Raw genomic sequence first — 13,152 nt, forward strand, 5'->3', positions numbered from 1 at the left:
CACATAAATCAACATTTCTGTGGTGGTTTGTGGGAGCTGCTGTAAGTTTGTGGACTTTTTTTTCTGCCTCTCTAAGTTACGTGAGAAAACGCTTATGTAACTTTTTCCTTGGCTCACAGCTTTATATTTTAATTTTTGCTCCTCTATTATTATTTCTGGCTTCATGGTTACATCATAGGTTTTAGATCATTTAAAAACAAATTTGCCATCAAGATATTGCAAAGACTGGGATATTCTTAGAGTGTACATTCACTGTACTGGTGGAAAAACTAAATGTTCCTATAATGTTGCATTAGACACTTTGATTACAGGATTTTATAGTGCTATGTGACTTTAGAAAGAAAAGAAATTAGGATTAATTAACCTTTCAGTCACTCTTAGGCAGTTTATGTTAAAATCTTGAAACAGTTTGGTTTTGGGATGTTTACTGAGAATTCTCCAGACTTTTACACTCACTCAATGTAGGAAATACATACCTCTTATTTTAAGATTATTTATGAACTGTTCATTATTTAGGGAGAAGGGGGTGGTGCATGGAGGGGGTGGCATGTCAAATGATTTTATTAAGCACTGGAGAGGAACATGTTTCCTATTTTGGCATAGGGGAGGAATATACAGCTTTAAATGGTTGTATTTTGAATAAATACCCGCTGAACCCCAAATTCCACTGGTGTACTTAAAAGCCATGTTTTCATAATCACACCATTTATTATGACCAGAAACTGTTAAAACAGAAGATTGTAGGTTTTGAAATTTCTGATGGTCCTACAACACTTCATTTTCAAACAGGATTTGCATATTGCTGAGAAATTAGCTTGTTTTTTTGATGACTCTAACTCCTGTGCTGTTGCATTGCTTCCTATACTGCCTACATTTGGTGTGAATATATTTAATGGTGGAAGGAGGGTGATGCATTTTCTGCCAATCACTTTAGGAAAGCTCAAAGAAAAATATTTGTAGCTTTGGTCAAGATATATTTAAAAAAAAAAACCCACCCGTCTACCCCTACCTCTTATGAATGAAGTATAGTCCCTTACAGAAACATACTTTTCAATGTACTAAAAGATTTCCAAGATAAAAAATATTAAGGCAAAATGTGAAAAATATTGTAAAAAACCCCCCCCAAAAAAACAAGAGAAAGAAAATCAAGGGCAATAACATTTTTATTTTCACCTTGGTTTCTTTTGATAATACCAAGAATAAAAAAATCTTTGTCTCCAAATACTCAAACTCTGGCAGGCAAAATGGACTTTCCCGGGTGTCTGCATGGTGCTGTATGGATGTGCTGGGAGTTGTGTCCCTCCTGTGGTGAATGTAACAAAATGCACCCCAATTAATCTCTGGTCCTTCACTGATCACACAGGACTGTTAACTGGATATGTGCAGTTTAAATCAGGCTGCTATAACAGCAGAGCCCCCAACCCCCAACAGACACTGCAGAACATGGCATTTTGACAGCAAAGTTGTTAAAAAAAAGAAGCGACTAATGAGTTGTGAGAAAAGCTGTGTGATGTTTTACTAAAGCAAAGGTCAGCTGGACTAATTGGACCATTATTGTCCCTTTCAACCTCAGACTGCCTCCACACCACAGCGCAGCAGATAGATACCCACACCTGTCTCCTGTGGCACAGTGACACGTAGATCAACGCCCCAGCACCCCCACTTATCAAGAACACCTGGCTGGTTCTCATGAAAGCCTCCAATCACATCCCAGAGAAGTTGCAGCAGCCACTGCCAGCTGCCATGTGGCGACCGTCAGAGACAGAGGAGAGGTGACACGGCTCTTCGGACAGAGTCTGACAGCTACAAAGTCTTCTTGGTCTGCTTTCTCTACCTGGCTGCCTGTCAGTTAATCATTAGAAACATGCTGACCACTCTGTTTTTCTCCCTTCTGGTGTCTTCTGTCGTTGCCACAGAGAAAGGTAAATCGATTTAAGTATGCTGTGTGTTTTCGGTTTAAATCTGGAGTTCTTCTCTCTACGTTCAATGCAGAAAATCAAAATTCATATTCAATTTATTTAAATTGTTGCCACTCTGCTAATATACAGCTTTTTGGACATTATTTTTGGTCGGTCAGTCTTTCACCATTTATCTGACATGACATTTTGTGCAGTTGTGTACATTAACCATTGGCACTTCCAGATCGTACTTGATGGAGGTGCTGTTCTGAACGGCACCCACTGCATCTCGTTCCTTCAGCCACGTGTCCTCAGTGGGATTCTCAGCTATTTTTGGCCTGACTTTGAAAATGAAAGTGTCTTTCATCACTTTTGTCTGCCATGCAATGTTGTACAGTTGTGCACATTAGGATATTAATAGTCCCTGCTTTTACCTTTTAGAGCCACCATGAGGTTGAAAACAGTTGGATGGTTTGCTTTGAGGTACAGACATTCGTGGTTCCCAGATGATGAATCCTTATTATTTTGATAATCCCTTGCCTTTACATCTAGAGCCACGATGCGGTTGACATTTCATTTTTTTGGTGAAAAGTCTTGAAAACTGTTGAATGGACTGACATGAAATATGGTACAAACTTTCAAGGTCCCCAGAGAATGAATTGCAGTCGCGTGACTTTTTTTCTGTTGCCACCAGCAGGTCAAAGTTTTTACTTATTTAGTAAATTATCTCAACATCCACCAGATGTATTGCCATGAAATACTGTCTAGATATTCATGGTACCCAGAAGATGAATTCCATTGTGGTGATCCCTTGACTTTTCTGTTAGCACCGCCTTTACCCCTTTTCCACTAAAGTAGCTCTGGTTCTTGAATTGGTTGTGTTCAGGATTTTGGGAACCTTGGTGCTATCTAGTGAACCAGCCTATGTTTCCACTAGTTTTAACCTGAACCTGAGGATCATTAATGGAGGTCATTGCTCTGTGCACAACAGAAGTAAGTAGTAGCAATACAGCAGATTACATTGGTCACCTGCAAACGTTTAGTCTTGATTTTACCCAAAAAACAAGCATGGACCAACTAACATGAGAACACTGCACACACTTTTGTGTGATGATTTGTGACTTGACTTTGCCATCATATCGCTTCTACCAGTAGATGATGATGTACATAATGTTGTCATGGTTTTGGTATATTTTTTGGTTCCAGCTGAGAACCAACTTTTCATGTTCTAAACCAATTTATTTTTGGTTGAAATACTCAGAATGGTTTAAAATTAAGTGAGGGAACCAGAACAGCACTGGTTCCATGTTCATAGAAGAGGGCTACTTGAGGTTCACCTTGCGGTTTTGAAAGAAAGTTATGGGATAGATTGTCATCAAATTTGGTATAGACTAGGGATTGACAATCGATAAGAAGTTAATAGAATATGTGAAATTTAATCGATTAATTGATAGGCTATGCAATGCCTTCAAAGTATATGCAATATGTTACTGTGAACTTTGATTAAGTAAAAATACATTTACTATTGTTTGAAATAAGCAAAGTTTTTATGTTTTCTTCAAATAACGATTAATGGATATTTTGATCGTTAATTTTACCAGTAATCGACTGAGGAAAGAGCTTACAATTTGCAACCCTCCTCCCTCAGGATGAGTTAAGCCCGTAACAACTTTGGTATTCATCATGACAATATTGTCACAAATACTTACAAAAGTAATGACAGCCAATCTCAACTGTACTCCATGTTTAGTGCTAATTAGCAAATGTTGGCAGGTTAAAAAAAATGATGAACTCGGTAAACAATGGTTTTCAATGTGAGAGTGTTAACATGCAGACATTAGCATTTTGCCCACAGCTCTATCTTAAGTACAGCAGGTCGCAGAGCCACAAGTGTGGCTGTAGATTCTTAGTATTGTTGAGACAGCGACGGGGACTGGGTACAAACTATGCTGAAATGTGCATCTCTTTCTTCCTCAGATAGTGCCCTTCCCAGATTGACCGACACCAAAGCTGCTGAGGCCTTCATCGACTCTGCTGATGTGGTGGTCATCGGATTCCTGGAGGTCAGACATGAAAATTGCTTGAAGAGAAAAGAAAACATGGGGTCAAATCAGCTTTCAGACATCTTTCAAACAAGCCCACAGCGGCTGTTTTATGGCTTTTTTTTATTATGCTAACATGCATGTGGCGTACCAGATACGATCAGACAAATTAGCTAAAAGTGAGACAGCAAGGCTCCCAAAGTACAGCTTTTGTTTGCACGCTGGTGATGCTGCTGTCGTGAATAGATTTGGAAGAAGAATGTATTTCCTGTGGCCACACCTTTGGCAGCGCTGGTGCTTCGGGGCAGAGAGTCGCTGTCTGTTCCAAAGAGGCGAGCCCTTTGGCCAGACTCTGTGCGCCGTGGAAGATGGCGGACCACTTGACAGGAAATACATGCGTATCTGAGCCCTTGTGGGATTGGCTTCATTGACCATCTCGTAAACAAACACAGGGAGAAGGTTCATGAGAGGAGAGCGGATGAGAGAGCACACAAGGATAAAGCATAGTTGGACTGTGATGCTGGAGGCAAAAAGAGACCAAAATATTGGTACTGTGAGTCACTGGGAATGAACACATATTACAGACTGCAAAATAATAAAATGGATTGCCAGAGCTCATGCAATGCTGTCTCAGAAATAGACATGATTCACCTTCCTTTGAGTCAACCTCCGCTCTCTTTCTCCGGTTTATTTTTTTGCTTCTCCATCTCTGACTCTTACTCTCTACCCTCTTCAGGGAAAAAGGACATTTTAAAGAGGAAGAGATACATCCCATCACTGCATTATATATATATATATATAGATACACCAAGTGGTTGTGGATAACAACCTAGACACCTACTTAACAATTAAATGGAAATGATAAATGTCCTTTTATTTTAAGGTAAGAAATACAGGGTTCTTTATTGACATTTGGAGCGCTGTCATATCAAACCACTATTTGCTCGTAAAGACATAGGCTAGCAGACTAATGGCGTCCTGAACAGAGATTGAAGTCACGCTCCCTCTGTTTGTGTTGTAATCTGAGTTTGTCTTTGGTTTGCTGTCATTAACCAGTCTGGCAGTTTGTATGCATGATATGTGTGTAATCTACTGACTAGCTCATCGCTGCTGCTCTACACTGCTTTCATTCCATAGACTATAGAAAAATTCCTGAAAACCGTTAAATGTAAGACTTTTTGAACAGTTTGTAACCTATTGTTCCCTCTTGTGTCTCAGGGAGAGGAGAGCAAAGGCTATAAGGAACTGGTTGCAGCTGCAAAGCGAGTCGAGTCAGTCCCTGTAGCCATCTGCACTGAGAAAGAGGTGTGGGCGGACTACGGCCTCTCCTCAGACACCATCACCCTCTTCAGAAAGGTATGCTGCACCTCTTCTCTACATGAGGAACTTTTTTGTACTGTAAATGTGATGTCAGTTTGATGATGATGATGATGATGATGATGATGATGATGATGATGTTTGTCATGTGATCCAGGCAGATAACCACCAGGAGAACCTTGTTACTGCTGATGCCAAGAAATTAGAAGCTGACGGTCTTGTGAACTTCATCACCGTCAACGAGGTCCGATACATCACAGAATACAACCAAGTGGTACGTTCAACTCGTGTTTTTATTTATCATCATATATATATATATATATATATATATATATATATATATATATATATATTTTTTTTTTTTTTTTTCTGGAGCCTACAGTCTTCCTCTATCTGTCATACTGTTATTTATGTCCTATCACTTCCCCCCCTAAAGCTTTACTTCTTCTTTCATCTAAAAAAATATATATGTTTATTGAGGACAAGTACAGAATTGAAAAAGAGTAAAAGTAACACTTTCTTTATTTTGACATTCCCCTCTCACCCACCACTCCATCATCACTTTCCCACCTCCACATGGTGGTTGAGGAAGTACACAGATCTTGTATTTTAGTAAAATTAGCAATGCCATACTGTACAAAAACTCTATTACAAGTTAAAGTCCTGCATTTATTTGAAGCAGAATATATTATCAACAAAAGTATCAAAAGTATACCGAACTCAGTTTTGAAATTTAAAAAAATCAAACAGGGATATGAAAGGGAAAAGAGTAAGAAAAAGGCAAAAGCCACTGGAGATGTAGTTAAAAACAAAAAAAGAAGAAGAAGAATTATGCAAATGTTCACATACTTAATTCTCTTTGCTATTTATCATTAACATAATAATAGTAATAATAGGAATGCTACTTTTCTTTGGGGTAGGTGTGTGGGGGTAGCTTGTTTTTTGGTGCCAAATTTGCTAGGTCCGGCACTGGTCCCATGTTATATTAATATTTTCAGATTATTATCCCTAACATATCAATATGCAGGCAGCATTTTGATGCTGTGTCTCACCAAAGTTTGCTATATTAAGTAGTATTGGCTAGTTATTTTGTAAAATATGAAATTGTTTTTATAAGTTTAAGGTTTGATATGAAAAGTAACTATCAGGTATAATTACTTTAATATTATATTACTGTAAAATTCATTGCAGTATTCTACAGTTTCAGGTTTGTGTGGTTTCTGTTTCTCCATTACTTTTGGTAAAATAAAAAATACCACTTAATGCCATAAATCATAAAGCAGCCAATTGTTTATACTGTTAACTGTTGTTTTGGCACTAAAAAACATCAAGATTTATGGTGTTTTACTGTATTTTTGAAAAATGGTACATCACTGTTAGAATTTGGCCGTATTTTTACAGCAATTTGTCACAGTGCAGGCTTATCCAGGATAAGTAAGTAGGCACATGAATGTCAGCGCAAAGAGTAAAAAAAAAACCCACAAAGACCATGATGTAATTTGAGAAGGACCGGTCCGTCACTGTTGGAGCTTCTCAGGTCAGAGGTGTCTTTCTTAGCTGTCATTAACTGTGTCTCTGCTGTTGTCTCTCTCCTCAGACAGCAGTGGGCCTGTTCAATTCTGAGGTGAAGACCCACCTGCTGCTCTTCGCCAACAGGGGGACTAAAGAATACACCGAGCTGACGGAGAAACTGCGAGCTCTGGCCCCCGAGTTCACAGGCAAGGTGAGAATATTATTACTTCTACAAAATAATAGATTTAAAAACAACAAAGTGAATTTATTAAACTAAAGGAGAAATTTCATCTCTGTGGTCGCTTGATCTAATTCAATGAGTAATTCAATCAATAATGAGCTAAAAACTATTAAAAACTGTATTCCAGTTCTTGTTCGTGCTGGTTAACGGAGCAGTCAAGTCCAACTTACGATCACTGGCCTACTTCGGCCTCAAGTCTAACAACCTGCCGCGAGTTGGTTTGTACGATGGCGACACTGACATGAAGTGGCTGCTGCCTGAGGGAGAGATCTCTACTGAGAGAGTCCGGGAGTTCTGCCAGTCCTTCCTACGAGGGGAACTGAAGGTGAGCGGACTTTACGGCTTGCAAAAAATTAGTCAGTACTGATAGTAAGGTGTATTGTTACCTGGTCTCTATAACAGCTGTAGTCAAAGGACCTATTTTTGGTGACGTGGACTGATCCAAAACAATTTAAAGAAAAAAAAAAAGCAGCTAAGTGAAGTGATTTAAAATAAGCACAATTAAACCAAACAGTAGTGCTCGTTCACTCATCAAGTGGCAGAAAGGAAAGTGGCAGTGAGTTTGGTGCACACCACTAATGTACAACAAGAATGAAAGCACTTGTTGCTGTCACTATGAAGTATGTGTGCCACACAAAAGACAGGAAACCTCACTCTGTGGTGTAACAGAGCAAATTAGTGCACAGAGCGCTCCAGCTTGGTGTGACTCAGAGTCAGACCAGAGTCAGAGCCAGCATCAAGACTCAAATCATGTCATATAAATCAGATTAGGTGACACTAGATTACATATAAATTGGATGTAAAACAAACTTTACTGATATAAATCAGATTGTGATGTTTTGTGCAGTGCAAGGCAGCTGTTATGTAGAAGAAAAGGACAAACAGACAAGTGTGCTCTCCTTTAAAATACCTTTTAGAGGTTCATTATCTGTTTCCGTACAATTACCAACAACAGATTTTTATTCAAAGGGGAACTATACCCGTTTTCAAATTTCTACATATTATTTTTATGGTCTTTAGGAAGACAGTCCAAAAAATACTAGTTAGCATGAACAACTCTTCCAAATTAAAATGCTCCTAAAACTTAACGTAGTAATAAAGTAAAGTAAATAAAGTCTGGAGCTGCTCCATAGACAATTAATGGTAAAAGATGTTCTAGATGACATAGAGAGCAGCCCGGGGAGTGCTCTTTGTCTTCGGGTGCAATTTCTGTGTCAGAACTGAGAACACTACAATAGAATAAAGCTTGTTTGTGTATAAAAAAGAAGACAACATTCTGTGGCTATAGAAAAATCAGACTCTAATACATTGGCGGCATCTGAAATTTGATGCTAGCATGCTTCTTGGTAGAGATTTTTTAGAATGTCCAAAACCTTAGTATGATGTGTGAATTGCATACTACTTTCAGTGAAATGGTACACTATGCAAACACTGGACTTTACATCGGCAAAATATCCCACAATGCAATGCAGTGGTGACGTTCATAAGCAGACAGTGGACAGCAACCATGGCAGATCTGTGATGTCAGTTTGTAAAAAATACTCTTTAGAGGTGCAAAACTTTGAGTCTGCTGACTGATATGCCAGCCACTCTCAGCTTGTAAAATACCACTGCTTTCTCAGTTATCTTGGCGTCAGATACAGAGGTACCTTTCGTGGCAAAATTATAAGTACCAGGTGAGGGTAGTTATTGATGCAGCGGGTAAAGAAATTGTGGACGGCCACCTGGCAGCCTGCTGTTTGTTGCCCTTGTAAAACTTAAAGTCAATGCAGTTATTTTAATAACAGCATAGTATGCTGGCGTGTGTAGCATGCTATACTTCATATGACATCATATAACACTAGTAACAACCATACTTGTTTTAAGCCTAGCCATGATGTTTTTTTTCTAAACCTAACCGCAGAGTTTTGTTGCCTAAACTTAAGGAAGCAAATCTAAAAACAGTGTGTTATGTTGTAATTTTATTCTGAAAAAGACTGTACGCACAAGCATAAACCATACATTTTCTGTGGAAACAGAAGTATATTTTGCAAAGACATAGTGCATGTAACAAGCATAAATTGACACGGCATCCCTGTACATCCAAAACTGATGCAGGAGGTTACCTAGTGCATCATTTTTTGACGTCCACTAACAAATTGGCAGTATTTGAGGAGCTGGGATGAGAATGTGTTGCACATGCAAGTTAGAAAACACTTATTTTAAGTATTGTGGTAGGGATAACATTACATATGGGTACAAGATGGTTTGGGTGTATTGTTAGAAATATTAGTTGTGTGGCTCCAGGGATGATGGCCTGTCACTCCATCACTTTGAACCAGACTGAAATATAACAAAAAATTATTTGGATTGCGTGCCATGAAATTTGCTAAGCACATGAACATATAATACCTGCTGAACATGGACTTGTTAGCATTTAGCTAATTTAAGCATAATATGGCAATGAAGATGGTGACATAACATTACACAACGAATTCGCCTGTGGGTCGCAGCCAAAGTAACGTTACTCATACAGACGTTATGAAAACATAAAATCTCCAGAGGGTCATCATGCTTGCAGTATAGAGCTGAGGTTGCACGCGTTACCATGGATATGCTTCTTCGTCCAGCAAGGAGGCTCTCGGGAAGTGGTGTGGTAATTACAGCTCAGTGAGCCAGAGAGGATGCATACTACTGTATGTAAAAGTATGTGCAAAAGTATGTTGACCTTTGCTTTTTGGCTTCAAGAGAGAGTAGGTAATGCTCACAAATTGAACTTCCCCGTGCCATGGAAATAACATATTGGAGCTCTTAATTTAGGTGGTGTTCCCCTTTAAGCTTCCTGCAGGACTGCCATTTGAGAAGGAATAGTGTGACTCACTTTTTTTTTTAGTATACCTGGCAGGTGTGGTTTACAAATTCAAGTGAAGTCAATTTTATTTATATTTCCCAAAATCACAAATTGGTCTCAAGAGACTTCTCTGTCTGTTGTGCACACGACACCTTCTATCTTTAGACCCTAGTGTTTATCTCTTTCTCTCTCCTGTTAAATCTTTAAAATGTTATACTCCTCTGAAACTGAATAATTTAAATTTCTTGACAGATAAAACCAGAAGTGCTTCCGAGCCAAAATAGACTAAAGAACGTCTCATAATGCACCTGCAGTGTTGACATAAATGAAGGCATTTCTTTTGAGCTTTCCTTTGAGGGGAGTTCAATCCAACAGACGATTTATTGTGTCTGTCTGTGGATGGCTACATAAATACAATCGGGGTAAACTGGTGTCATATATTCCCTCTCTGCTGCATTTTACTTATCGCACTTTTATGTTTTTCAGGAGGTGAAGCAGGCGGGAGCAGAGGCTAAAACAGAGCTGTAGGACTCTCAAGCAAATGTTAATACGTGTTCAATAAAAGAATAAACAGAAAAACAGCGTCTGATGTGAAATCTTGTGACTGTGAAGTGGACCGTCAAACCCTGCAATTTCTTCCCTCCAACACAAAGGAAACAATGCAAAGTGATCATTTGCATGTGTGCATGTGTGTATCATACGTCCGCGCTTATTCAACCGTGTCTGTTATGTTTTGTGCTTTTACACGAGTGCAAGCCCGTCTGCGGTCTGGTAAGCGGACCACAGGTCGGTGGCCACAAGGCACAGGGATCTGGCGGAGTTTGTCAGCGTGTTGTTATTGTCAGGACCACAACACACCGACCTCAGAGAGAGTGACAGAGAGCAGACTGAGAGGATATGAACCATAGCAGAAAACATTCTTATATAATTCATCGTGGACAGAAAAGTGTGTGAATAAAACCCAAAAGTGGAAAAGCAAAGTGTCAGGGATCAGGGTAGCAGTCACAAACTGTTTAAAGGATAGAGGGCATCAAACTCAAAATCAAGTCGGGGGGATTTGACTAAAAGACATATCGGGCTTTAAATGTAGAGAAAAGAGAGAGGATTTGGCAATAAAAGCTCTAAAAAAGAACAGCAGATGGGCTGTAGACATCAAGAGTGAAAATGTTTGGGCTTGTCCCAGAAATATTCTCTCAAGCAAGAAGGGAATTTCAAGGCCCAGACTGGGATCAGTGTAATTAGTGGTGTTGCATTGCCAAGCGGATGCATCCGGAGGAATTGGGAAAGCCTGGCAGGTGGACGTTTCTCAGAGACCAGATGGAAATATACAGCATGTGTCGCCTGCCATCTGAGTTTGTTTACGGCTGTGATCGAGACAGTCCACAGATGAGACAGTGTTGCATAAAGCACTGATCGAGGTGAAAGTGAGGTGACTTTGTATCATCAACAGGCAAACTGTGAGATCATGCCCTTTTATCAAATAGTTTAAACAACCATAAAAGCTGATTTTGAGTAATATTACAAACTCATACCAGGAACAATATGGTCACTACTTGCTGGTAATTAAAAATCTGATTCATGCAAACTTGATGTGATTTTAATAAAAAAGTAGGGAAGATTGGGGATGATTGCTACACTTTTTTTAAAGGCACCTACAACTTGCTGAATTTTTGTGTTACAGCTCTAAAATTTTGTCTTGGCTTTTAGGCTTTTGCCTCTGAATTGGTCATTTTTACTATTTTCCATCTGATTATGTCATTTTTAACCATATTTGGCATATGGAAAAAAGAAAAACATACTATTTCCACAGATGCACTATCACAATTAATGTTGCTGCAAATCAGTGACATATCCCAGGCTGTGATAATGCCCCCATACTGAAAATATTTCATTTTTGTGCGTTTTTCAAAATCCAAAAACATAGTGGCATTATGACAAATACCTAGCATTAAGGGGTTAAAATTGTGAAAATGAATGAATATTTGATAGTTATGATTAGGACTGATGTTGGTTAAAAAATAAACTCAATGAAATCAGAAAATCAAATTAATGTATAATATTTTTTATAGCCTGATTTTGAAAAGCGCATTTTGTGCGCAGTGTGATATGAGTGTGTGGGATATTAAAGCGGGTCCTAAGGGTTCATCTTCCCTATGTTTTAATAAAAACAACAAAGCCAAAAAAAGTGAAATAGAAATGTGTTGATGTTAACTGATAGACTTGAACACTAGGCAGTAATGCAGCAGAATGTCAGCGGTTGTGCTTTGACTGTACATATTATACTGTGGTGCTTCTGAGTGGGTTTGTATGTTTTTTCTTAACCATTTACTTTACATCACATTTATTTAATGGTATAGTATTTAATTCCTCTGGCTGTAGAAATGTTGAAAAATACTCATGATGGGATATATTTTAGCCACAATGCTACAATATTACCGTAGCTTAATTGCTGCTGACAGTGGAAACGTGATGGGCTCGGCCTCTTGTATGCTGTAATTGTAGGTCTTATTTTACAAGTGCAGGCTGGTACAGTTAGACTGATGGTGTGTAACAATGGTGGAATGTAAATAAGTACGTCACATTCCAAGCATGTATATACTATATGTTATGGTCAGAGATCCAAAATCTAGGCCCCAGGTTTCCTCTCTTATCAGCAGCTATTGGGTGCACCTGTGCTGTTTTCCCTCAGCTGCTGCAATCAGCCTGTCTGGGAGGTTATATAGGGAGGTTTCCCCTGCTCAGTTTGTTGTTTGTCTCCAGAGAGTCTACACCTTCAGTTGGCTTTCTGTGTTTCTGGTTTTGGGTTGGGATCTGAGTTGAGTGTGTGTTGGAAGTGTGATTCTTCTTTTGGCCATTCATTTTGTTTCTCTCCTGTTCAGTGAGTCCCGCTTTACTTTCGTTTTGGGACGAATTCTTTAATTTGTCTCATTTTGATAGAATCAGTGGGTGGTCGTGGGGAGTTTTAGTCCCACAGCAACTTTTAGAAATCAAAGGGCCTGATTTTGCTTTCACCTTCTTGTACATGCGCAGTGTTTTGTTAGTTTCCCCAAACCAAAACCCACAACAGGTGTTGTTTTCTGGAGAAATGTAACATTTACATTAGTATCTCCACTTTATGCACTATTACTGCACTACATCTTAGAGACTATTATTATACTTTTCACTCCACTTCATCTGTCTGAAAGCTTTAGTTACTTTTCAGATTACTATTTTTCACACCCCTCCTGTGCAAAAATTCTTCCACTCCTTCAGATATAAACTATTTTAAACTCCCTTTGGATTAGATGATCATCTTATAAAATAAGATGCATT

At 38.9% G+C, this 13,152-nt stretch overlaps 1 protein-coding gene across 1 annotated transcript; it reads left to right on the forward strand.

Annotated features, from left to right (window-relative positions):
- Positions 1–1,736: 1,736 nt before the first annotated feature.
- Positions 1,737–10,419, forward strand: LOC121942628 (endoplasmic reticulum resident protein 27). Its single transcript, XM_042485887.1, has 7 exons — positions 1,737–1,922; positions 3,876–3,961; positions 5,159–5,296; positions 5,415–5,531; positions 6,855–6,980; positions 7,138–7,335; positions 10,327–10,419. The coding sequence occupies exons 1-7, from the start codon at positions 1,865–1,867 to the stop codon at positions 10,366–10,368; spliced, it is 765 nt and encodes a 254-aa protein (XP_042341821.1). The 5' UTR covers positions 1,737–1,864; the 3' UTR covers positions 10,369–10,419.
- Positions 10,420–13,152: the final 2,733 nt, after the last annotated feature.

The sequence above is a fragment of the Plectropomus leopardus genome, chromosome 4 (genome assembly GCF_008729295.1).
Source record: "Plectropomus leopardus isolate mb chromosome 4, YSFRI_Pleo_2.0, whole genome shotgun sequence".
NCBI classification, from domain to species: Eukaryota; Metazoa; Chordata; class Actinopteri; order Perciformes; family Serranidae; genus Plectropomus; species Plectropomus leopardus.

What these genes read in the sequence shown, in the direction of transcription:
- LOC121942628 (XM_042485887.1), top strand. Translation starts at nt 1,865, where the DNA reads ATGCTGACCACTCTGTTTTTCTCCCTTCTGGTGTCTTCTGTCGTTGCC. An exon ending in TGTCGTTGCCACAGAGAAAG is followed by an intron (nt 1,923 to 3,875) that starts GTAAATCGATTT and finishes TTTCTTCCTCAG; the next exon opens with ATAGTGCCCTTCCCAGATTG. An exon ending in TCACAGAATACAACCAAGTG is followed by an intron (nt 5,532 to 6,854) that starts GTACGTTCAACT and finishes CTCTCTCCTCAG; the next exon opens with ACAGCAGTGGGCCTGTTCAA.